The following is a 27,891-nucleotide window of genomic DNA, read 5'->3' on the forward strand; positions in this document are numbered from 1 at the left end:
AGGAAAATGGACTGAGTAAAAAACATGCACATAAATTGTAAACTACCATAATAAGGTCCAAAATCCAGCCCTTGCCTCATGTACACAACAGGCACACAAAGACCACTTGTAAGGAGAAAAGAAGATAAGAGAGACTATGTAGAGAAAAAGAGAAGAAACATGAAGAAGAAGTGTTAAAAGAGGTAAAGGAGTGGAGACAGGGCACCAACATCACATTTACAACAAAATTCACTCACAGATTTGCATTAAAATGAAAAAAAAAATTAAGATTCTTCTAAAGCCTAAAAAGTCAAAAACAAAAAACAAAAAACAAAAAACTGATTATCTTTAGTTTGGCAGGATACACAGTATGATTTAAAATACATTCCATACCACCATATTCCTATGCCAAAGAGGGCACTGACACCAAAGAAAAAGAAAAAAAAAAGACATAAATCATAATTAGCATAATGCTAAAACCAAGTAAAAAAAAAAAATTGGAGCTGGTTACTAGGCTCTCATTACCTGTTAAACTCTTCATTGTACAGTGTCATGGCAAAAGGAAGAAAGGACCCTTGAAATCCACTTGTTCTAATCCTTGATAAATGGATACGACCCATAGAGCTGCATTTACATATCGCTAGAGGGCGTACTCATTTAAATCGCTGTGATCGCATGGAGACCTCGCCGCCATTACTATAGAGTGGCAAGTGAGAGTGGCAAGTGCATTATGCACGCGCACTGCATCTGCCAAAATTGTGCATGCAGATGACATTGCCAGTGCGTAGATGATTCTGTATTTTGTATTACAGATTTTCTAACAGCCATTTATGATGTATGTCAATAATTTGAGAATTATAAGATGGCTAAGTAATTTCCAGCTTGCTGATTGGTCAAAGCGTACCACGTGATCATTCGCGAAAAGTGTCTATCCCTGCACGCCCGTGGGATTTTCGCGCACCCAAATTGTCTAATGCACGGTACTGTAAAAGTGGATATTTTCGCGCGACTAATTTTTCGCGCTTGGCCGTGTCAGTACACTTTCACGTGTTTTTAATTCCACGGAATCAAGACATCAAGTACTGGAACATATGGCATCCAAAAATATTCGCGTGCTTTTGTTTTCGCGCTAGCTTCTCGTTGCACGAAATGCGCGAAAATTTCAACACTGCGAAAATTTCAACACCGCGAAAATTTCCACTTTTACAGTATAAAGATTCAGCACAAGCTGGGATAATCTCGGAGAAAGCCTACTCTGGACCATTTTCCAACGGTAAGTACAATTTCAAAATCTTTGATATTTGATTTATTTCATTATTTCTTTCTCATACAAGGCATATTCACCTCGCGTTTGAAATTACGTAGTCATCTTATAAAAGGAATAACGCATTTTCCCGTCGTTGTTCAGCGATATGCAGTGTACTCGAGGTTTCTTCTTCGCATGCACACTCCCCACTCGCCTCTGGCTTATGTGGAGTGCGCATGCTCAGAAGAAACCTCTCGTGCACTGCATACTCGCTAAACAACTCCGCGGAATGCGTTATTCCTATAATATCCCATGACAAGATTAAATGCATAGAATATATTACGCTCTGTAGTACATGCATTCATTTGTTTGTGTGATATGTTCAGGACTTTGTGTGTGTGTGTGTGTGTGTGTGTGTGTGTGTGTTTGTGTGTGCATGCATATTCACTATGTCCCATTCAAATCCGGGTATTGTATTCCTATTAAGGTTGAGGTGGGGGCCTTCAGTAAGTGTGTGTGTGTGTGTGTGTATATTTGTGTTTGTTATGGATGTGTATGTGTGCGTCTGTAGGCCTACTTGTGTTTGTTATGGATGTGTTATGGATGTGTATGTGTGTGTATTTATGTTTGTTAAGTATGTGCGTGTGTGTGTGTTTGTGTGTACAAGTAATGATCCTTTGATCTCAAAATACACCAAATTCACTCTGAAGCTACCTTTTTTCAAGAAACATATTAGCTACTTCTGTAAGAGTATGGCCTTTTCCTTTGATTTCAACGATTTTGCTACCCTGTATACGCGCGTACATCGCCCGTCCGTGAAAAACAACCCCTTTTACACGCATTGTCTATACAGGACTTGTAATGGCAGTGTTCCCAGGGCTGAAGGTATGGCCGACCTGCCCCCCCCCCCCCCCCCCCACAAAAAAACAAACCAAAAAAATGTATGCCACCATGTGCCTCCCACCCCCACCCCCTGGAAAAAAAAAATATGCTGAATAAAAAATAATCACTGCAGCAGTTCAGGGTGCCCCCTACAAAATTGCGAGGCCCCCAGTGCCCCCTACTGCAAAAATCCTAGTTATGCCACTGATTCCCGCCCCCGGGGTTACAAATTATCTCCAAGTTGCGTTCACCACTTGCTCAATCAGAGCTTATTAGCTGCGTAGCTGCACTTGAATGTCCGCAAAGAACAATCAGCGCTTAGCGTATGAAAATTGATACACTTCTGAGGAGATAATTATTTAGCTTTAATTTACATCAAAAATAGCAATTATATTGCGTAACGCGTGGTTTTGTGAATGAGGTTATCGAATTATCACTCAAATCGTTGATTTTCATCGCGTGTACGTCTTGCAAAGGAGCAAATCCGGCGTTGTCAACACCGGTTGTCAACGCAACGGTACATTGCTAATACACAAGCGATTCGCACTGTACTGAAGTTTTGCCACTCTTAGTAATGGCGGATCGGGCTCCATGCGATCACAGAGCCTTAACGTGCGCGCGTATGACGAGTCCGCACTCTAGTACGTATAATACAGTTCTATGATACGACCTGACTTATTAGGCCAAGTAAAAAAAGAAACCAGTTTCTGGTCCTCGCGCACATCGATTTTGGCCGCCGCATCGATTTTTTTACTATTTACTATTTTCAAAATGGCGCTAAAAATACCAAGAAATTCATAATTCTCGTCCCAGCCCGCTCCCCGCCCACATCGATTTTCAGTTGCCGCATCGACTTTTTTTATATTTACTATTTTTTCGGCCGCCGAAAAAAAAAATCGACAATTCACCTACCAATCGTGATGTCTCATTTCTAACTATGCCTTGCGTCCTCTACTTAAATATAGTACTTAGCTGTAGTACAGCTATATCTTCTGTAGTGCGTATGTAATAACGCATGCATTTCACACTGCGAGCTCGGCAAGAAGGAATGACGGAATGACCCACAAAGCAGTTGACCTGTGGTTGGATCGCAGGTGGGCCTGGGCTGTGATGTACAGCGCACTCGGTACGTCGTGATGTAGACAGGACGTTGAGCACCTTCTGTACATTTCTCTCGTGCTATTGCCCGCTTCATGTGCTGCTAGATTGATTGCGCAATGTAACCACAAACCCCATTATAACGAGGTCTGTGGGACTGGCGATATTACCTCGTTATAACAGGTACCTCGTTATAACCGTACTCATCAAAAACAAAGAAAAACATAAGCATGACGTCATATACCCATCAATGAAACTTAAACATAATATTATCCTTTGCGTTGCTATTACATAATTATTGAGCGTTATTATTGAGAGAATAAAGGGAGATTATTTGTAAATTAGACGAAGAAATAGAGGCTGAAATGAAAAGTTAATTCTTTATTGTCATTCTTGTTTGTTAAAATTAAGCTTTTTCTAAACACCAGCTGTTACGACCAAAAATCACTCTGAGAATGATCGCACAAAAGAAACAATCAACTAATGTTCGGGCGGTTTATTAACAGTGATATTGTGGGTACAGACTCGTAATCGGTCGCACATCAGTACAATAATGATCAATAAAAACAATTACAAATCGGTAGTGGAATCACTGACATGCATCCAAATCTTAGATCACAAAGTCCCTAAAGTTCCCTGGTAATGTCCAGATACGATGTTCGATGCACAGACGAATAATCCGCGATGCACCGATGAATGATACCTCCGACATAAATCCAAAGGCACAGGTTATAATACTCCACGGTATAAATCCACGGTAAATGTCCACGTTATAGGTCCATGGTATAACGTTCACAGCGAGACGTGCAGAATCCAACGTTATGACGACCACGTCCAGTCGATGCGGTGAATGATGATTTGCTCAATAATGTTCAGCTAGGAATCCAGCCCGTCACAGCTTTTCCGTAGCAATGTCCATTGACACAAAAATGGAGTCTATCTCCAATGTAGGCAAATTAATTATCTGCAGGCAAAATGTCTCCCAGGCCTTATCTCCACAAACATAACAGGTCAGCAGGTAACACAGGACTGACTATAACAAGTCGCTTCAGAGCCAGAAGTGACGTAACTCTCAGAGCAGAGGTGTTGGGTACTCTGCCTACTGCAGAATTTCTCTGGCTTACAATGTATATACTATCCATTCACCCCCTTCTAGCACATTCTGTAACTCTCTCCAACCTGGGGCCACATACCTGAACATACTAGCAAATCCTAGTTCCAGGAAACCTGGATGACTCACTGCATAACATCATTGCCAAAATTAACTACCAATCACATTGGGCTACAGGGACAGTGCCTCACTCAGCCAAACATGTAAGCACTTCCCAGAACATTCTGGAACGGGTGAAATCATTCTAGATTGAGTGAGCTATAATGTATTTCCTGTTACATGCATGTACTGTATAGCTACATTGTATACCACCTAGAAAATTCTCCACTAATCTGGTCAGCCTGTATGTACTATATCTATACCACATAAAATGTTCTCCATTAATCTGGTCCACCTGTGTACATACACATTAAAACAACCATGCATGCAGTACATCATACATGTACATAACTACTAGTGTGTACATTTGTGACACAGCGCAAATATGGGGGCAAATATATACAGTAACATACAGGCCTTGTTTGTACCGTAACTTGCTAGGTATTTTTACGCTGTTGGTGCCCAGCGGGAATGCGATGATTGCATGAATCATTTCGGCTGTAATCTTGTACATATGTACAATGTATGATTGTTGCGCCCAAATGGATTAAAAATGCGTTCTTTATTTTCTTCCGAAAATCTCTTCGCGTTTTGTACGACCGTCCTTGAAAATATGCGACATGATTGAATGTGGAGGTTGTCATCCTGTTTATGCAAATCTGTACCAGATCTATTCAAACTAATAAATGCGTTTGTTTCTTTTTCTGATTTAGGTTAACATGAGTCATTCAACTTTTTTTACGCTACTGTCACCTGGCGAGATCGCGATGATTTCAGAGTAACATATAAACGTGCGTTGTTTACCGCTAACTTGCGAGGTATTTTACGCTGTTGATGCCCAGCGGGAATTCGATAATTTCATGAATCATTTGGCTGTCATTTTATACAATATATGATCGTTGCGCTCGAAGGGATTAAAAATGCGTTCTTTATTTTCTTCCGAAAATCTCTTCATGTTTTGTACATCCGTTCTTGAACTGTTGAATGCGTTTGTTTCTATTTCCGAGCACCGATTAAGTAGGTTAACATGCGTTATTCAACCATTTTTACGCTACTGCACCCGGCGAGATCACAATGATTTCATTAATTATTTCGGCTTTACTCATACACACTCATATCTAAATTATCATTCGTTGAATGATAATGAACAAATCCAGATCTATTCAAACTAATACATGCGTTTGTTTCTTTTTCCGAGCACCGATTAAATAGCATAACATGCGTTATTCAACTATTTTTACTCTACTGTCACCCAGCAGGATCGCGATGATTAATTCACTAATTATTTCTGCTTTGATCACACACACTCATATTTAAATTATCATTTGTTATTTACTAATGAACAAATCCAGATCTATTCAAACTAATAAATGCGTTTGCTTCTTTTTCTGAACACCGATTAAGTATAGGTTAACATGCATTACTCAACTATTTTAACGCTACTGTCACCCGGCGGGATAGGGGCGATGATTTTATTATTTCAGCTTTAATCATCCAAACTCATATTAGCTCAAAACCAGCAAAAGAACGGGAAGTCGGAACTAAAATTTGAAAGGATATAATGATGAGTTGCACACACAATTGTCCATGGTCCAATTGTCGCTACATTTTTGCGTCACACGTCATTTATATTGTCGCTACATGAAAAGTTTTTGAATGCGTTATCTATTTTTTTCTCTCGTTGCGCTGTGGTCTGACCTCATATTATCACGCACACGTTTCTCGCGAAAGAGAAAATCGAATGATTATGTTTATTAGTAGGGACATCGGAAGGTGTTCCTGTGTCTTATCGCGTGATTAAGAAGAAAACATGGAAGGAACGATTCTCTGCAAAACGGGAAAAGACATGGATAGCGAGATTTAGGTTTCCAATGTTTCATTTGTCGCATGTTTGAAAGTCAAGTCAAGAAATGGAACCTCGTTATATCCGATCAAATTGCTTCTGTTTTTCTTTATCATGATTTACCGAAATTGTCCTCGTTATAACCGGAATCTCGTTATAACCGATTCGTTCTGCCATTTACACACAAAGGAAAACGGGACCGACGCGATCACCTCGTTATAAGCGGTTCCTCGTTATAACCGAACTCGTTATAACGGGGTTTCACTGTAGTAGAGGAGACCAGCCAGCCAGTATAGCATGCGTTCTGGAGCTGGAAAAATAAAAAATCGTGGAGTGATGGAGAGAACTGATCTCAAGCGCACGTGTGCACAGCGAACGGCTTTAGATAGTGAATATAGTATTCAACAGTTACTGGTTCGTATTATGTCTTTCAGTAAAAAGGAAATCAGGTGGTTGTTTCACAGGGTTGACAACTGGCAGTACTGTCTGCGGCATTTTAAATCCTTGAGCGAATAAGTTTTCATATGAGAAAAGATCTAACTCAGTAAGTTTGTGTTGTGTTGAAAGGCAAAAATAATGCTATGCATTTCCAGAGATAATGGTTGGATTCATAGGTTCAACAAGTGATGCATAAATGTTACTATTTTATGTTAAAAAAAACATGTTTCTTCCATACCCTTGATATGACTGAATGAATACAGTCACAGTGTAGTTAAATTGGTATACTTGTCATGCATAAACAGCAATATACGCAGATTTGGTATAAAATTAGGCATCACTCAAATGATAAGTGGTTTATATCACTGCTGCTTCTTGGTAGCACTGTAATGATGGCCATGGAAGAAATGAAGGGAGAATGTGACTTACCTTCATAGGTACGTGTTTTACTACATATGTAGTTTTGGTATACAATCATTCATCATCCAAATGATGAGTGATTATCAAATGTCTTTTTAAAACATGAAAAAACATCTTTAAATGTTTAATGCTATAATGCCATATCAGTATCATTTTGACATCCATCTGCAATTGTACAAGCCAGTTTCCAGTTTAATGTGCTACAATACTGTGAAGAAATGCAGATATACATACCAGCTGTGTGGACACAAAAAGTCACAAACACAAATGATAAATAAAGCAGTGTTTTGAATATCATGGAATTTATTTCAGTCGTACATTTGTTGAAAGACATGTTTTATACCTGTTTCAATTAATAGCACAATACATCAGAATTATTGCGAGTACACTGGTATCAGAAATGCCATTACAGCACTAAATACCAGTATAAGATGGCCAGTTTCCCTTCGACATCTGTTGTGGAAAGAAAAATCAAATGTATTTCTGCATGCATGAAGTTTCATTTCAAGTATGGTACATATATCTATTTGTTTGAAAATGCACAGAGTGCAGGCAAAACATACACTTGGGACCTGGTCTCTCATAACACAGCTACCAGAGTGATATTTCATTTCATAAACTGGATATAGAAAATAGTAAAGCCCTCTCTCGTTACCTTTCTCAGAATTACCGGACGAGAAACACATATTACTTTCATTTTGACAATCCTCGAAAAAATAGTAAGATATCAAATAGTAAGGACCTCCCCCATCGCCTTGCTCAAAAAACCCGGACGAGAAACTACTTTCTTTTTTTACTCGGCCTTAAACTCAATGTGCCCATGTAGGGGAGGTTCCATGACATTTGCTCCGGTGACATAATGCTCCGACGACAATTGCTCTGAAAAATGCGACAAATGCTCTGCGATATTTGCTCCGCGACAATCGCTCTGCCGAAATTTGCTCTGCTGACAAATGCTCCGGCGACATTTGCTCCGGCGACAAATGCTCCGGCGATATTTGCTCCAGTGACATTTGCTCCAGCGACGTTTGCTCCTACGACAAATGCTCCGGTGACATTTGCTCCAGTGACGTTTGCTCCGGCGACATCTGCTCCTACGACAAATGCTCCTAAGGTGCGACAATTGCTCCGGCGATATTTGCTCCAACGTCATATGACGCAAAGGTCTGAAAGTACACACAGGTACGACATTTGCTCCGGCGACAATTGCTCCGGTGACAATTACTCCTACGACATTTGCTCCGACGTCATATGATGCAAAGGTCTGAAGATACTCAAAGGTACGACCTTTGCTCTTCCGACGTTTGCTCCTACGACAAATGTTCCGGCGACATTTGCTCCAGCGACGTTTGCTCCGGCGACATTTGCTCCGATGACATTTGATGCAAAAGTCTGAAGGTACAGACAGGTACGACATTTGCTCCTCCGACATTTGCTCGAAGACAAATGCTCCGGCGACAGTTGCTCTAGCGACAAATGAAAGTTAAGAACATCAAACACAACACCGTCAGCGCTGGAATAAAAATTAAATTAAAATTGAAATACATTAATTTTAAGCGCCCCGTCCAGCAGGGGCGGAAATTTCTCAATTTTCAGTTATATTTTTGACAAGTTTTAGACAAGAAAAGTGCCATATTGTTTAATTTTGCCTTTAACTCTTTATGTGCCATGGTGGAAACCCCCTGTGTGCCACGTTATTCTGAGACACGAAGGTAGTCATGCTTTGAGAAAGAATTCTGTTTTTCCAATTTGTATAACTTCTACAAATTTCTGTTAAGCTGGACATAATAGTGAGCAAAGTTAGAGGAATGCCAAACTTTGCTTCCATTTATATACAATGTATAACAATTCTATTTCCAATTTTTCTTTTGATTTACCAGTTGCTATATTACTATAAAGGCATGACATTTGCACATAAAATAGTGACAGAAACTTAGAATGTACACGCAAATCTAGTTGGGAACACCGCTTGATAATTAATCACCACATAGAATGCAAGCCGTATGTGAGAGGAACAAAAGCGCGAGAAACACTTTGATTGTACCACGGGATTAGCGATTTATTGATCGGTTTTGGCGGCTTTGTTTGTTGAGCAGAATATGCGAAGTTGGCACGCCGTCGACTGAGCCGGATGTGCGAACGTGGCACATAAAGAGTTAATTAATTGATTTATTAATTATTTCTGAACCTTCTGGGGGCACATTCGTTCCCCCCGAAGAAAAATCCTGGGGGGGGGGGGGGATCTGATTCAAACAAAAAGGATTACAATAAATTTTCGACAAATAGTATATGACTTTCACAATTGAGGAAATAACGAAATAATATGACTTTCACAATATTCAAAATAACAAACTAATATGACTTTTACATTTATTGACAAAAGAACAAATACATGAATAGCAAAATCAGAAAATACCTATCTATGAAACATTACCATTAACATAATTCAACGAACTGTAACATTGCTAAATCAATTATAGTGTTATCAAAGTAATAAGTGGGGTATCATGATGATTAACTACCGAAATAAAATCGTAGATTTCTTCTGGCCATGTTTTAACACCCCCCCCCCCCCCAAGAAACCCAACAACAAATCTATTATCCACGTATTCTTTTTCGCACTAGGAAATAAAATAAATTCTAGACCCACGATAGGTTTATAATCAGGGGGCAATCTTTTTTTTTTTTGATCCTCGCTCTTTCTCTTCTCCTTTCCCTTTTCTTTTTGTTTCTTTAGTTTTTTCTTCTTTCTCTTTCTTTTTTTTTAAAGCAAAATCATAGGGGGCACCTTGGCGCCGCTCTGCACCCATACATGAATACACAAGAGACCTGGGGGTCACGCGCTCACCTGAGTATCGCAATTTCACCTTCCATGCATTCTTGCACACTCTTACCTGAGAACATTGGAAACTTAGGTCTGCATATGGATCCCCCCCCCCAGCAGGCAGCCCTGGATCTGCCATGAACACACTTGGAACTAAAGTCATCAATGTACAAACTCATGGTATTAACTTTGCTTTATCATTTCTGGTTCTGGGGTAGAAGATTTTAAATATTCCTTAATGGGGGGGGGGGGGGGGGGTGGACCCATTAGGGGCCCCCAAGCGGGACATGGAGCCCATTTGAAGGAATTACGATTCCATCCCCCTAGGGATGCTACCTGCTAAGTTTGGCCAAAATTCATCATGAGGTTTTCAAGAAGAAGATGAACATGTACAATTCAGGCTCCCTTACAACTGTAGGACTTCTCCCCATCCCCTCTCCTGGTTCCCAAGGGGGGGGGGGGGGGGGGGGGCATCCCTGATTCCGCCAACGCCATGAACAAACTTGAAACTACAATCATCAATGTACTAACTCACAGTATTATCTAAGCTCTATCACTTCTGGTTCTGGAGAAGATTTTTAAGAATTCCTTAATTTTAGGAGGTTTGGGGCCCCTGCCCCCCCCCCCTCCCCCAGGTGAGCCATGGTGCCCATTTGAACAAATTGAGATCCTATCCCCCTAGGGATGCTATCTACCAAGTTTGGTAAAAATCAGACATGGCGATCTCAAAGTGAAGATGAAAATGTACAATTTAGGCCCCATTTGGACCCTTCCCCACCCCCCTTCCCAAGGGGGGCACCCCTGATTCCCCCATGAACAAACTTGAAACTACAGTCATCAATGTACTTACTCATAGTATCAACTAAGCCCTATGACTTCTGGTTCTAAAGAAGAAGATTTTTAAAGATTCCTTAATTTTAGGGTGTTTGGGCCCCCCTGGGGCCCCCCAGGTGGGCCATGGTGCCCATTTGTACAAATTGAGATCCTATCCCCCTAGGGATGCTTACGTCTGCCAAGTATGGTGAAAGTCGGTCATGGGGTTCTCAAGAAGATGAAAATTTTAATTTCGCGAATTCCGCGAGCGCCAAGATTCGCGAAATTAAAATGCACGCGAAATTTCTTATCTACACTATATACATTGAACGCAAGAAGCAAATCGCGAAAATTTCTTGCCACGAAAAAGGCCGTCGGCTCCAATTCGCGAAAATTTCGTGCCGCGAATATATCATGTTTTACAGTAGCTCACTTGAGACTTCGGCTCAGGTAAGCTAAAAAACTAACCAGTATTAAAACAAACAAACAAACAAAAAGCCCATTAGGGATGTTTTGGATTGCGTGTACGCTTTAAACAAATACCCTTGTCGCTGGCTATTTTTTTTCTCAATGTACTCCTGTTCTTAGCATGAAAGAGAGATATCACAAAGGGTTGTTGTTTTTTAGGGTTAGCTCAATGAGGTTATTAGGTGATCTCTTTTAGTTGCAAAATTGTTGACCAGAACAATTTCTATCGACATGTTTTGTGTTGTCTCTAATTTAAATCAACTTCGGATCCTGTAAGAAATTTTGAAATGGTCTTGTAACTAACAAACAGTCAAACAACATCCCAATTTGAGGAGAACTTTTGCTTTGCATTCTTTGGACTGTGTTTTCTATGGTTAACATTGAAATTTTTCCTTCTCATCAGAAGCCGTATTGATTAGGGCTAAGGAAAGTAACAAAAATCTTTGTTTTTAAACGGGTAATTAAAATCTTTTGTAGTAGTTATTTGTTTCACAAACACGCAAGATTAACTTAAAGAAAGGAAAGAACTTAAACTTGGTGGCATGCAAGAAACTTATGTTCAATGGAAAAACTCGGGTCAAATCATTATTTTTGTCACTTTTTCCATTTTGTGCATAAAATACCTTTCTATAATAAGAGAAATGTCAACAAAATTTGTCAAGGCTTATTTGTATATGAGAAAGCGATAGAAAGAACAATATTTTAATCTGGTGTCGTTTCCCTACGGGCTTGACGTGCTTTCTCTTTTCGGGCACAAAATCAGATGGAAGAGATTGAGTGAAACTCTTTTTATACGATATTTATACTATGTGGACCTTTGAAATTTCGGTATTCCAGCAGCTTAATGCTACGATGTTATGTTGTTACAAAAGACAATACTTTGGGGAGTGCCAACTTTTCTGATTCCTCGAGAGCTTGCACATTTTGTGGAAGTTTTGTAGAAAGTTTTGCAAAGATAGTTTGTTTGTTTTGAATTTTACAGGTCTTTTGCACGATTCACGATTATTTTTTGTAAGAACTGCATTGACCATTCGAGGTGGTTTAAAAATTCTTCTGTGTTTCTTCTATTCGTATTACAGTTCTGTGTTACCTAAAAACGTTATCGTTTTGATTCTGTAATTGCTCTCCTGATTCTGATCAATAAAAAAAAAAAAAAAAAAAAAATTATTTCATCACAACTTTTTACTCCACTTCAGACTCGGAAGTATAAATCCAGCATGCTTTCTTTCTAGAAATCACTACAAAATAACTACATACCTAACAGACTTAGGCCATACCACATGCAGTATTTTACCCTGTGTAATTGTTTTATTTATTAGGTGATCCGAGTATCCTCTCGGATCACCTTCTGTATCTGTACTGATTCTTTATTCTTCTTCTTTGTTTGTTTCTTTATTTCTCCCCAAAAGTTGTGCAGAGGTTAGCTCAGAAAGTCCTCTGCCTATCAATTTCAAAATTATACCATGTATGCATCATGTCCTAAAGACAACAAATCTAATGCATCATTGTGATCAGTTGACCGTGACGTCACTATGACGTCATTATATGAAAACACATTCTCAATCATATCTCATTAAAGGAATGCAATTTTTTAATGAAATTTACGTCACATATATTTCAAGTTATGTGCATTCTACTCATATTCTCAAAATTCATCTCTACCCTTAAAACGTGCGCGTACGTGCGCGTTTAAATATTTGCATACTCCAATCGAGCTCAAAACTTTTTTGCACACGTTTCAGACCATTTGGAGTATTTTTTGAAAAATTGAAAAAATTGGACGGACGCGTACGCGCGCGCACATATGCGCACGCACAGCACATATGTCATACAAATTCCCCGTTTTTTCAATGGGATCGGATGTCCGAAATGTCAAGGAATATTTATACCAAGTTTCAAGTGAATCCGACTCAATATGACGTCATAATGGCCCGTCAAAGTTGAAATTCCGCGCGCGCGTCAATGCCGATATACAGTTCAACTATGCCAAAAAACCGCCAATTTTAAATCTGATTTTACTCGTCGGGATGGACAATGACCCCCCATTTTCTTTACGTATTCTGAAAGCTCATGAGTTGTACATGTCATCTCATGGGTTGCTGATGCTGGCAAAATGATTAAAAGGTATCAAATTTCACAATAAAATAAAAAAACTAAAATTTGAAAATGACGTCATCAAATTTCAAGTTCACTTGAGCGTATCTCCCTTATCCTTTGCCGATTTACCCCCAGATTTCAGTATGTTGTAGCTTATTAAATGTACTTTCAAAGTTGTAATAACAATATCTTAATTGGATGATGGTATCACCTTGTAAAAATGGATTGAAAGTAATCTTGTCAAATTTGACCAGTTTACGTGTTATCTCTATGGGGGTGCAGTTTTTCTGGAAATGAAAACTGACATGACTATCTTTATCGAGCACTAGCTCACTTATGTTTCGGTGAATTTCTCCCATATTTTAGTATGTGTAGCTGAGACTTTGGGCTATCGTTAGTGTGCCCTTTGTTTTTTCATACGGAGTCGGCATCACTTCCAAAAACTTGGTTGAAATTCAAGCTTATCTTCAATGTATTGAAATATTTCTTTCTTTCTGTAACTTTCTTTGTAATAACTCAAGAAAAACATATCCTATCACCACCATATTTTGCACATGCTTAGTTCATGTCACGTACATTATTTCACAAAATAACAACTACTTGATCAGATGTAAATTAGGGTCAAAGGTCATAAATGTTTCATCCTGTATCTTGGTGAATACATGTCCTATCTTTCCCATATTTTGCACACGTAAAGACCATGTTACAAGGATCATTTCACAAAACTACCATTTTTGGCTCATAGGCCATCTTGTCTGTGCAAAATGGGGTCAAAGGTCATATGTACTTCTTCCTGTATCTTCGTTATGACGTGTTATCTCTATGTGAGGGAATTTTTCTAGATGTGAAAATTGACATGATTGACAACTAGCTCACTTACCCTTCGGTGAATTTCTCCCAGATTTTAATATGTTGTAGCTGAGACTTTGTGCTATCGTTTTATGCCCTTTGTTTTTTCATACGATGTCGAAATCACGTGAAAAATCTTGGTTGAATTTAAAGCTTATCTTTGATGTATTCAGATATTTCTTTCTTTCTGCAACTTTCTTTGCAATAACTCAAGAAAAACATCCCCTATCACCTCCATATTTTGTTCGTATTTAGTTCATGTCACGTACATTATTTCATAAAATTACAACTACTTGGTCGGACACCATCTTGGGTATGTAAATTAGGGTCAAATGTCATAAATGTTTCGTCTTGTATCTTGGTGAATGCTAGACAGAAAGATCCGTCTGTCCGGAGGACTCTTTTATATTTTGCCATTAACGCTGTCCTCCGTAGACAGACGGAAGGTTGCAGTACCCATTGCTGTGTGGATGTTCTTAACCACTGTCTCTATGGAAAATTGGGTGAGGTACCTCACCCTTCTCGATTGCGTCTAATTCATGGCCCTAGGTCGGCAAATTTAAGCTTGTATGGTGAATTTATTTTTTTAAGAATACGTTACACTCACCAGATTAATGAATAATCCAACATTTTAGGAGAATTTTCAACGTAAAACACAGCCTGTCGTGTCGTCACATTCAAACTGCAGAAACGTACACTATGAATCTATTAGCCAATCACATGCGAGGTAGTTTCTACGTGTTTGTTTTACTAAAACACGTATCTCGCATGTGATTGGCTTAGCAATTGTTACAGATTCAAAATGGCGTCTTACTGCTCGCGAACGGCGATGTTGCGATATCGATAAAATTTCTGCATTATAACCGAGGTTATGTGAGTATTTCGATTGCACAATGTGAGAAATTTATCCCAAATATTGCTGCATAATGTGTCATGTCATTTCATACTTGTTTGAATGTAAAAAAGCTGTCTGAAATTTGGTTTATCGTAACGTTTGATCTGTGCGCGACTGCTCCACACAGGAGCCGCAATCATTGACTTCGGTCTGTATACGGAGGGGATCCGTGAAGCCAGACGCAGTCTCCGCGGAACATTCCCCGACGGACAGATACAGACCGATCTTTCGGTCAAGGTGAATGCCTGCCCTATCTTTCCCATATTTTGCACACGTATAGACGATGTCGCGAGAATCTTCACAAAATAACCACTTTTTCCTCAGATGCCATCTTGGGAGTGTAAAGGTGGGTCAAAGGTCATATGTATTTGTTGCTGTATCTTCGTTATCTAGTGTATACAGAATAGTACCAAAGATGGCAGACATGATTCCCTTTTCTAAATGAGAATCCAAACATCACACGGCCAATGTCTCTAAACGCAGCTGAAACCTGTATGGTCATGCGTATTGCGATCAGGACTCGAATCATTGATAAAAAAAAAAATCGGATCACCTTAATTTGTCAGTGATGACAAATTACAATCTCTAGTTTCATTTATTTATTTCACATCTTTAAAAGGGTAGCCAAAGTCAGCATTTAGCTGGTTTTCATCGGGGCCCTTTAAAACACAACAAGGAAAAGTAGAAATTATGCGGTGCGTAATATATGTCCCAACCGGAAGTAGCGTTTTGTAGCAAAATGTACAATATAAACGTTGTAGGTAAAAAAATCAAGGTCAAAGGTCAAAGAAGTCAAAGGTCAAAATTCTGTGTAGAAGTTTTGAAGCCCTCACCCAGTGCCATCACATACAGCAAACGGAATCGAAATCGGGTTAGAAATGGCGAAGGAGTACCATTTTGTAGCCAATGTACAATATAGGTAAAAAATCAAGGTCAAAGGTCAAAGGTCAAAGGTCAAAATTCTGTGTACAAGTTTTGAAGCCCTCACCTAGTGCCATCACATAAAGGAAACGGAATCGAAATCGGGTTAGAAATGGTGGAGTAGAATTTTGTAGCCAATGTACAATATAGGTCAAAAATCAAGGTCATAGGTCAAAGAAGTCAAAGTTCAAAATTCTGTGTAGAAGTTTTGAAGCCCTCACCCAGTGCCATCACATACAGCAAACGGAATCGAAATCGGGTTAGAAATGGCGAAGGAGTACCATTTTGTAGGCAATGTACAATATAGGTCAAAAATCAAGGTCAAAGGTCAAAGGTTAAAATTCTGTGTAGATGTTTTGAAGCCCTCACCTAGTGCCATCACATAAAGCAAATGGAATCGAAATCGGGTTAGAAATGGGAGTAGAATTTTGTAGCCAATGTACAATATAGGTAAAAAATCAAGGTCAAAGGTCAAAGAAGTCAAAGTTCAAAATTCTGTGTTGAAATTTTGAAGCCCTCACCTAGTGCCATCACATAAAGCAAACGGAATCGAAATCGGGTTAGAAATGGTGAAAAAGGGAGTAGAATTTTGTAGCAAAATGTACAATACAGGTAAAAAATCAAGGTCAAAGGTCAAAGAAGTCAAAGGTCAAAATTCTCTGTAGACGTTTTGAAGCCCTCACCTAGTGCCATCACATAAAGCAAACGGAATCAAAATCGGGTTAGAAATGGCGAAGGAGAAGCATTTTGTAGCAAAATGTACAATATAGGTCAAAAATCAAGATCAAAGGTCAAAGAAGTCAAAGGTCAAAATTCTGAGCAGAAGTTTTGAAGCCCTCACCTAGTGCCATCACATAAAGCAAACGGAATCGAAATCGGGTTAGAAATGGTGGAGTAGCATGTTGTAGCCAATGTACAATAGGTCAAAAATCAAGGTCAAAGGTCAAAGAAGTCAAAGGTCAAAATTCTGTGTCATAGAAGTTTTGAAGCCGTCACCTAGTGCCATCACATAAAGCAAACGGAATCGAAATCGGGTTAGAAATGGCGAAGGAGTAGCATTTTGTAGCAAAATGTACTTAATACCTGTAGGTCAAAAAATCAAGGTCAAAGGTCAAAGAAGTCAAAGGGCAAAATTCTGTGTAGAAGTTTTGAAGCCCTCGACTAGTGCCATCACATAAAGAAAACGGAATCAAAATCGGGTTTGAAATGGCGAAGGAGTAGCATTTTGTAGCAAAGTGTACAATAGAAATTTCGTGTGCATTTTAATTTCGCGAATCTTGGCGCTCGCGAAATTCGCGCAATTAAAATGCACGCGAACATTTCTCGTTTTACAGTAAAGCAAACAGAATCAAAATTGGCTCATAAATGACAGAGAAGTAGCAAATTGAACATTTTGATCACACACGGACGCACACATGGACAGACAGACAGACAGATACACGGACACACACACGTACGGAGCCCGTTTAATAGTCCCCTGCTCGAACTCGTTCGGCGGGGACAAAAACAGTGCAGAATAACAGTTACTAACAATACATTTCAAAACATTTAAATACAAATCGAAGGACATAGCATGATGATACTAGTATGGTAGTTAAAAAAATGAAATATTAAAACGATTCCTAGGTTAAACGAAGGGGAAAAAACATACGTCAAAATTACATTTAAATTGGTACCCCGAATAAATTCAGTTGATACAATGAGAATAGGTTCTAGAATTGAAAGATATATGCTTACAACAATCCAGTGTACAATGGAAACTTCAGATATTGCATGAAATCATATAATATACATACTCATATTTCATAATAAACCGTTTTATAAAAATGGCATACAAGTACATGGTTAAACAAATCATAATTAATAGAAACAGAAATGGATAAAATGGACTTTGCAACAGTTGACATAATTGATGTCAATATAACAACTTCAAGTAGTATTATTGTTTTCTTGTAGGAAAAAAAGGAATTCTTGCAGTTGGTCATTTATTACTGGGAAGATTTTTTTAAAGTTGAATTGTGAAATTAATTGGGGAAAAATGAACAATAACATTTATTACACAAATTAAACCTCTGGTATAATTTATCCTGTGTGGGTATTGACTACTCGAGTATTGAGAAGGGTCCTCCTAGTATGAAAAACTACCGGTATATCATAATTTACTTTTAAACAACTCTAAATTAGGGGAACAGTGTGTCTCTATGGGCAGATTATTCTAATCGGATATTGCTGAGCATATAAATGATTGCTTGTAAAATTCAGTATTACATCTAGGAGGCTCAAGTTTGAGTTGATGTGAATTACGTGTTATGCGTTGCGCTACGTCATCGTGCGAAACAAATTTGTTGTGTGTGTGTGTGTGGGGGGGGGGGGGGGGTGAGGGTGTGGGTGTGTGTCAAGGAGGGGGATTATCTACAATAATTTGATATACGTGCGCTATATATTGTATAGTCTTTTCCAAACAGTTACGAATAATGTCCTGAAACAAAAGCTTGACAAGCACACAGTTTGAATATCCAAGGACCTAATATAACATCCCTATGGACAATTCACGGCAGTGTTTCTTTGATGTAATGATCATCACCGACACCCGATGATGTGCATCTTAATGAGTACATTCAGGTGTCTTGACAATAACGATTGTGAAATTATGTATCGTCACTAACAAAAGAATCATTTCCCTCATTCCAGTCTTGTTTTGCTGATGTGCCTTTCTTCAGACGGAAATGTCATTGAATATACAGATTATGAGGAGCAGCAAACCTGAGATCATTACAAATTTAGTGTCAAAAGATGGGTAATTGCTGATTCGCACATCTTCACACACGCATGAGACCTTGCCTAATAGCAAGATATATCTGTTCTCTTCCATTACTGTCCCTTTTTGCTCTGGAATAAGCTGGTGAAAAGTGAAATATTGAGATCACAAATGACAATCATTCTGCCAAAATGTTAGCTTTCCTTTAAACACTGCCTGCTTCTCCCAATCGAAATTGTTTGAGGTATGATTTCCTATTACACTGCACATTCACTTTACTTGATTTTTGTGAGTTATTTTCTTCTGCGCATAATAGTTTTAGATTTCTTGAATCTCTGTCTTGTTCTTCTCCCGGCTTGCTGGCAGTGACGATCATGGGATCAAAGCAGTGAAGCATGCTAAAAATGTCTTTGTGGCGCTTTTGAGATGTACAGGTGTATGAATTAATTAACGATACGATGAATGTGATGATGTGTATTTAGGTCCATGGAATATCCAACGACGAACAATAATGGGGGAAATGTGACAAGATTGAAATATCACGTTACGCAGCTTATAACAATGCAATATACATGATTATGAGTAAAGGAGTATACAAAATACGAAGATTACATTCCTGCAATACCAATTATCAATGTCAAGAAAATACGATCTGACATTTTTCTTGAAACATTGACCTTCAATCTATTGTGTCACTTTCAGGAGACTTGGATCAGTATGTGAAAGCTAATTTGAGTTACTGATATTGTGAGAAGAAGAAAATATGGGTTTCCTTGGTTAATTGTGTATTTTTGTTATTTCGTTTCATTCGTTCGTTATCTTTATTAAGGATTCTCCATTTGATCTTTCAAAAGTAATTCAAAAAGAGTCAATATGCAATAACTATGAATAAAACAAACAAAGAAACAAAAACATGTACAATTCTTAGGAGAAGTCCAGGAAGATTTTTTTTTCTGCTGGAGAAATTGCGAGGAGGGCATTTTTCATCCTTGAAAAATGCCTCTTTGTGGCGCTTTTGAGATGTACAGGTGTATGAATTAATTAACGATATGATGAATGTCCATGTGTATTATCTTCTAAACAAATTTCGTCTGATATAATATACCAGATCAACTATCGAACCGTTGGAACGAATTGCCGTCTGAGCAAATGTCTCTGGAGCATTCGTCGCCGGAGCAAATGTCTTACCTTTGTATAGCAAAGGTGGTACAAGAAGTTTTCGTAGGGGCAATTGTCGCTGGAGTAAATGTCGCCAGAGCAAATGTCGTACTCTGTCTTTACCTTCAGAGTTTTGCATCATGTGATGTCGGAGCAAATGTTGTAGGAGCAATTGTCACTGGAGCAAATGTCATACCTGTCTGAAGGTACAGACGTACCTTCCGACTTTTGCATAGGCCTATATGACGTCGGAGCATTTGCGGTAGGAGCAATTGTCGCCGGAGCAAATGCCCCCGGAGCAATTGTCGTAGGAGCAATTATCGCCTGAGCAAATGTTGCCGGAGCATTTGACGCCTGAGCAATTGTCGGCGCAGCAAATGTCCCCGGAGCAATTGTCGCACATTAGGAGCAATTATCGCCGGAGCATTTGACGCCAGAGCAATTGTCGTAGGAGCAATTATTAATTGGAGCAATTTTCGCCAAAGCAAATATCGCCGGAGCATTTGTCTGCGAAGCAAATGTCGCCGGAGCATTTGTCGGCAGAGCAAATATCGCCAGAGCATTTGTCGCGGAGCAAATGTCGCATTTTTCGGAGTAACTGTCGTCGGAGCATTTGTCGCAGAAGCATATGTCGTGTCATCGTAGGGGATAGGTAACATCTTCAATGATACCGCTTAGTTTACTCAAAACTACTTTCCTGGCTATCTCTTCTAGCTGTATAACTGACAGACCAATCACTTTACTTGCTGTTTAAGTGTAAATATCTAACTTCATCTTGTTCTGTGATGCAAGTTAGGGTGGTAATTCCGCAATCTGGTGTCAGTCACTGGATTCAGAAGACTGTGTCTTTGTTGATGGCAATGAGATCATTGGTGATATATTACCTCCGCCGTGGAAAGAGGAGGTTAAGTGATCATCAGCGGCCCTTCTTTGTATCTATTTTCGGGTGATTAGCGTCCGATTTGTGTGGATGTAGCCCTTTCTTTTTTCTTTCCTTTGTGATAATCTGGACTTGTCTATCATTTCTTCATCACCGTTACAATGTACCTGGTTTTGATTCTGATTTCATTTCAATGGGGCAAGTTAGTAGACTGACAAATTTCATAGAGTTGTCATCGATGATACAATTTTTAAGCAGAATTATTCAAAATACCTCATAAATATAGCACATTGTAAGTCTACTACTCATCAACCACCAATTTTTAGATCGACCAACTTTGCGCAATAGCTTTCCTGCATATCAGAAGTAGCATGGGACAGGGCACAATACTGTATGCGTCATATATTTCGCGAGTCTAAATTTTCACGAATCGAGACTTCCCGACTCTACGGGTGGTATTCTGAAAGTTTCTTCCAGAAGTTTCTTCGTAAGTCAGAAACTTAGGAAGTGCCAAGAAAAGACAGTTAACTGGTATTCTGAAATTTCTTCCTAGGAACTTCTTTAGACCATCCTTATCCCTGCCCACGTCCTTTCCAAAGCCAATACGAAATGCCGTATCATAAGGAACCAACCAATGACAATCGCATCTTAATACGATAGGTTCCACTGATTCGACGTAGGGTCAAATAGAACCCTAACGTTACATGTGTGCATGGCATGGCCCCTTTTTCATTGCATGCCCATTTCACGCATCTTATTCAAAGTAAATGTTGCGCGCAGTGAAGACAAGCGCGCCTATCGGTATCACAATGATTTGCAGCTTGTTATTCTTAACAACGTACGTAGGACAGGGGTGGAGCTTTGAATTTGAATTTATAATTTGTTTCATTTCCATTTTTACATTGCATTGTTGTTTACATATTGACACATAATATTACAGTAATATATCAATATCAGCATAAATTGACAGAATATAGAATGTAGGGTACTTATACAAACGGAAATATTTTCCTAAAATTCTTTCCTATAAAGTGCATTTTTGAATACCAACTTCTTCCTTGAGGCCGTGTCACACCTTTCTGGGCAAGCCTTGCGTGCGACTTGCAAAGAGCATTTTTGACTACCCGGAGGTCCCTGTAGATGATCCGCACATGAGAGTACCTAGCATGTATCTCAACCGTAGTCGCCCGGAGGTGCGCACGCATATATTTTTACCCGCAACCGTGTTTAGGCCCTGTCACACCTTTCCGGGCAAGCTATTCGGGCTTGTCACGTGTAGATAGGGATTTTCTAGCATACCGGACATTAATGAGGGCGGAAAAAGATTTGAGCGAGTCAGCGCATGTGTCTTACTTGCTGGACGCGTTCTACTTAAATTATACTTGCGAGTATACTGTGTGACCTTTGTACCAGTCGCGTGGGGGCTGACAACTCAGTGAAGGAATTCCTCTAATGGAATGGCTGAAATCCGCAGCATTTCATTATCTTGGCTGCATACGGGACTGTGATCGTGAAGTACCTGCGTGGGAGTTGCCTGGGAAGTGCTGCCGCCAAGGGTCTCCTACTGGCGTTCTGCGTGGACCTCTATGGGCATTCCCACGACTCACCCGGAAAAAGTTTTGGTCATGCTCAAAACTTGGCTGCGGTTAAATCAGACTTGTGTGAGCACCTCCGGGCAACTACGCGCTAGATACTGTCAGGTGCGGAACAGCTGCGGAGAGCTCCAGGGAGTAAATTTGTTTCCCCGCAAGTCAAGCCGCAAAACTCCCCCCCCCCCCTTGTTCGCATTCTTGTTCGCCCGCTGAAAATCCTTCTAGGTGATGGAAACTACACTTGTACCTCCTCGCCACAAGCCCGCGTAGCTTGCCCGGAATGGTGTGACACGGCCTTAAGTTTAAGTCAGAAATTTGCATGTAATGTCTCATCCTCATACATTAGCATATCTTCTCAAGTTTCTCCCTAAGTTTGGGAAAAAAAACTTAGCCCCGAACGCCAAACGCAAAGCGCTCCCACAGTATAATACTGATAGTTAGAATAATTGTGTACAAGGAGCGCCCCGGGTACCACAACTACTGAGTATAGTGAGGTGCCCGCACCTCGTCAGGGGCCCGAATACCGTCGCCCCGCTTAAAATCGTTTTGAGCGCACTAAACAAAAATATATGCCCGGGACTGTGTTCAGTACGCTTGAAAATTGGCAGGGCTACCACAACCAAGCAAATTGTGGTGAAAACCGAACAGTTTTTCGCGAAAATCTGAAATTTTAATAGGGCTATATAGGATTCATATACGTGTTATAAGTCACCCGCACGCATCTTTTACGTGTATGTCTATGGGAACATCACGGTCACCCGCACACGTCTTTTACGTGCTAAGTCTATGGGAAAGCGGGTGACGAGTTGCGGGCCCCTTCCTTAGCGCGCAACTTTTTCGCATCATTCACGTTTGACGACGATAGCTGCAAATTTTCAATATCGATCAGTGAACTTGTGATTCCATTGGAATTTTCAGCATTTTTCCTGTATGTGAGTTGGATTTCAAAGAATTTCAGTGGCGAAATGTGATTCAAATATGGGCAAACATTAACTATGACGAGGTGCGGGTCACCCAAGTATACTACAGGCTAAGCTAAGCTAGTTGTAGTTAAAGGACAAGTTCACCCTCATAAACATAAGGATTGAGAGAATGTAGCAATATTAGGAGAACACGTCATTGAAAGTTTGAGGAAAATCGGACAACCCGTTCAAAAGTTATGAATTTTTGAAGTTTTTGTGTAGTAACCGCTGGATGAGAAGACTACTGCAGTGTATGAATAACTTAGATGTCACATGCGTACAACAATATAAGGAAAATATAAAGAGAATTTCACAAAATTCCATCTTTTGAAAAAAGTACATATTCCCTTGACTCGTTACCGACATATGTAAGGGGTAATATTATTCCCCCTGCTTTTAGAAAGAGACAAGTCAAGTGCTCTTTTATTATGCGAAAAAAGTGAAAATATGTTGAATTTTCTTTACATTTTCTTTATCCTGTTGTACGCATATGACTCACAAGCTGTAGTAGTCTCCTCATCCAGCGGTTCCAACACAAAAATTTTAAAAATTCATAACTTTTGCATCGATTGTCCAATTTTCCTCAAACTTTCACTGATGTGTTCTACTAATATTGTTGCATTTTCTCAATCCTTATGTTTATGAAGGTGAACTTGTCCTTTAAGAACCTAACCCCGGGACGCTCTGTGTACACAGTTATACTGTGGGAGCCCAACACTGCGTGTTGGGGCTGGTCGCAGTTACTGTAGTTTAGAACCTAACGTTAGTTTAGGGAACTGGAGAGCTCACCATCACCTAGTTTCTAGACAGAAAGATCCGTCCGTCCGGAGGACTCTTTTATATTTTGCCATTAATTAACGCTGTCCTCCGTACACGGAGGGGATCCGTGAAGCCAGACGCAGTCTCCGCGGAACATTCCCCGACGGACAGATACAGACTGATCTTTCGGTCAAACCATAATCACCAACAGATAAATACATGTATATAACACTGGGCCCATTATTAGAATTATTGTTCTGACACTCACTCGTGGTCTTGAGGAAGCACGCAGAAACTTCGAACATAGTACCATCTTGTTATCATGCAGGTGTCGTTCCTTCCACGACCTTAATAGGGCGCATCAGATTACGCAACAGCTCCACGTACCACGACCATGCTTGCTGACGGACTGCATGCATGCCGTACATGTCACATCGGGATGCACACACAGCACGTGCACGGAGGTTGTTGTTAGTTTGGTTTTATGTGTCACTAACACACGATTGAGTACTAGTATACCGTGTTTGTGATCGGTTAGGCTGGTTTCCAGACCCTTTGCCAACTTTACTCCTCTTACAAAATGCGTCCTCCAGCGTCGTCGCCCCCGACGATCGAATTGAAGTCACTGCATTTGCTGAAGGCAGGACCATCGAGTCCATACTCTACAAATGTACTACTTTGGTGGTTACCTAGTAGAGGGATGGTATAGTAGGCATATTAGTGTAGATGAGGCTTGGGCTTTTAACTTTTTGCGAGACTATAAAATGCCATTCTAAGAGCTAGAATTCAAAGTTTATTTGATGAAAATCGATTTTGAACCCGGTTTTGAAATGCTGAGACATACGAGGTTTTATACATGGAGTTCCAACTGGCTGTAATTATTCAAACAGTCAGATTTCCATTGATGTACAAAAGAATTCCACAGGTGCACTTGTGCCTTTGATGATTTGATGTTCCAAGCCGCCGTCTTGCTGAGCAATCTGAAGATTCATTTTGAACGTTATCATGTTGGCCATATTTTGCTTATTTGATTATTTATTCAATGACATGAAATTTCACTTAATAATAAAGCATGTAAAACAAAAGTCAATTCTGTTTAGAAATTTGCACAACAGCGTAAACCAGAGCTGTCTTATATGAAAATGTTTAAGTATCATCCTGGAAAGCTGGTTTTATCACTTTTCGACTTAATTTCCCCAAATGAAACTAACATGTAATAATCTTCAAGTATAATTCTTTATTGATAGATACCGCATATGCCCAGTCGAGTAATTTTCATCTTCTTTCAGCATTTTTTCCTCAATTTCTGTTCGCGCATCCTCGTGTCTGTACCACCTAGCTTTTATATAAAGGGATAGTGAAAAGTAATTACCATCACAAAGACATATCTTCCTTTGAAAGTGGCTGGTGATTATGCAATGAGACAGGAGTCAATTGTCCTGTTTGGCACATGCTTCAAATATTCTTGAGCGGCGGCTTCGAACATAGATCGAAGGGAATAACTCTGTTGTTACTCCATCTCTTCAACCTCCTTGGACATACTAGTATGAAGCAACCATTACAAGACCAATTTTAATCAAATAAACTGTGAATTTCTCTTGAAAATACATGCTCTTTAACATTTAATGAGAGATTTATCATTATCTCTCACTCACACACACACACAAACTGAAGTTAGGTCTCAACAAAAATTATCAATCCCTGTGCTATGGGAAGGAAACTAGTACGAACAGACGGTCTGGAAACCAGACTGGTGATTGATGTTGTTGTTTTTTTTCCCCGGATGTTTTCTGTCGTTTTGTTTTTTCGTTAGGGTACGCACCGCTAGAGGGCGTTCCGCTCGAGAAACGCGGCTCGATGTACCAAAGGTAAATTTACAGTGTATAATCAGTAGGTTTCTCTCTCCCTCTCTCTCCTGGTACCTATCTCACAGCAGTTGTGATTAGAATCAATTTCAGATGTATAAATCTTCAGAATAATGAAACTTTGGAATAATGAACCTTACTTCTTCCTGAAACCCGTTGTGGCTTTCGGTGAGATAGCAGCACAATGGACATGATCTCCTAATTATTGCTGCCATTCAATAGAATCAAGAGAATTACAACAACAACAAAAAGTGACCTGTACTTCTTTTCTGATCTGAGGTCTAGTTCGATACCATGAACAGAAAAGCTTGAGGGTCCTATAAAAAAAAAAGGGGGGGGGGGTCCATGACATTTGCTCCTTTGTAAGACCACTGCTCCCATGAAATACCTGCACTCAAAGTCCAATAAAACAATTAAGTAAAGGGTATACTCAAACTAAGGCTCAAAATTTGAGCAGGCTGTATTTTTAGCCTACGTATATACGCCAGCGTTCGTAAGTATACAGTCCACGTACACATCACTTTTTGGATAATGTAAAATTTGCAAGTGAACGATAACTCATGATGTCAGGGTCATATCATTTTGCCCCCCCACACACTAATTCCCCATCAGATGTGAAAGATTTGGTTTTTTTTTAATATAAATTCTTCCAAATATTTCACCAAAATTGTGCACCAGATTGCTGAACTTCAATTATAACATTGCAAAAACTTCAATTCAATCCAATATTGCTTATTTTTTATTTTCATCCCCCCCCCCCCCAAAAAAAATACATGATACAAAGCGGTACATGTGTCAATTTGACTTTTATCCAGCTTGAAAGAACTATCTTGTCCGCATATTTTTCCAGAGAAGAAAGAGACAGTAAGGGTAGTGGACATGTCTATGTTTCACTATTCGGCAAGATTGTATGTGTGAGCATGAAATATTGTCTTTTTCTTTTCTGTTTCATATTCGGTTTTCTCACACCAGTAAAATTAATGTACACGTCTACTAGCTACAACTATTTCTCCTACACAATTCAAAAAAAGGTGTGTTTTTTTTTAATTTTGTTTAATAATGATTTCCTTTAATATACATAATGGCCATACCCCATTACATGATGATGCTATATAGGTTCCTTCACTGATCCATAATTACTTTCTGCGTTTCTTAATTACATATGATTGTAGTACAGAATATTCCAGTACAGTATTGTAGAACATTGAAGATGTTGCAGATAAAGAACATCGGTACAAGACAACGAACCACATTCAATCTGGAAATGTTGTGTAGTATGAGGTGAAAAAGATGGAATTGATAGGTAAATACATGTATATACAATTTTTAAAAATGTGGGAAAACATAATATGTGGCTTCTTTGTCATAATTTTCCCTTATTTTACATCAAATTTCAATGAAACTTTACTGTTTTGCTCATTCATTTTCATGCTACATTTTGTCAATTTGATATCATCCTTGAGTTCCCTGAATAGGAAAATTTCAGGATGAGTGCAATTTAGATGTTGCAGCTACTCTTGTAGGATGCTGATGCTTAAATGACAGAAGAGGGCAAGCTACTGTCCTATTGACATTTTCTTCTGATGCATATGCAGTCATAGTGAACATGATTATTGTGTAATGGATAAATTGTCAACTCCCACTGTATCATAAATTGTTTCATTTATACCAACTGTTCTTTGTGAATAATGCCTTGAGAGAGAGGGTTCGATGTAAAGCCTTTGAAGGAAAACATAATAGCAATTGATGGGCTGTGGATGGGAGAGTGGTGGGAACTGAGATGTACCCTATCTTGATATATCAACAACAACAACAAACTAAAATTGGTAGAAGAGCACAAAATGAAAAAAACAAACAAAAAACAAAAAACAAAAAAAGAAATAAATAAAACAAATGTTCAGGTATGAAAAACTGTATATTAATTTGAGAGGGAG

At 39.3% G+C, this 27,891-nt stretch overlaps 1 protein-coding gene across 1 annotated transcript in view; it reads right to left on the reverse strand.

Moving 5' to 3' along the window:
• The window catches only part of LOC139737537 (GTP-binding protein 10-like), an 85,710-nt gene extending 61,234 nt beyond the window's left edge, over positions 1-24,476 (reverse strand). The window contains exon 1 of the mRNA XM_071648209.1: positions 24,361-24,476. Within this exon, the coding sequence (XP_071504310.1) occupies positions 24,361-24,405 (45 nt within the window). The 5' untranslated portion in view covers positions 24,406-24,476. The remainder of the gene's footprint in view (positions 1-24,360) is intronic.
• Between the last annotated feature and the right edge of the window lie 3,415 nt (positions 24,477-27,891).

Source organism: Diadema antillarum, unplaced genomic scaffold (genome assembly GCF_040938485.1).
Source record: "Diadema antillarum isolate AM-2024a unplaced genomic scaffold, OU_Dant_1.0 seq00000695_RagTag, whole genome shotgun sequence".
NCBI lineage: Eukaryota > Metazoa > Echinodermata > Echinoidea > Diadematoida > Diadematidae > Diadema > Diadema antillarum.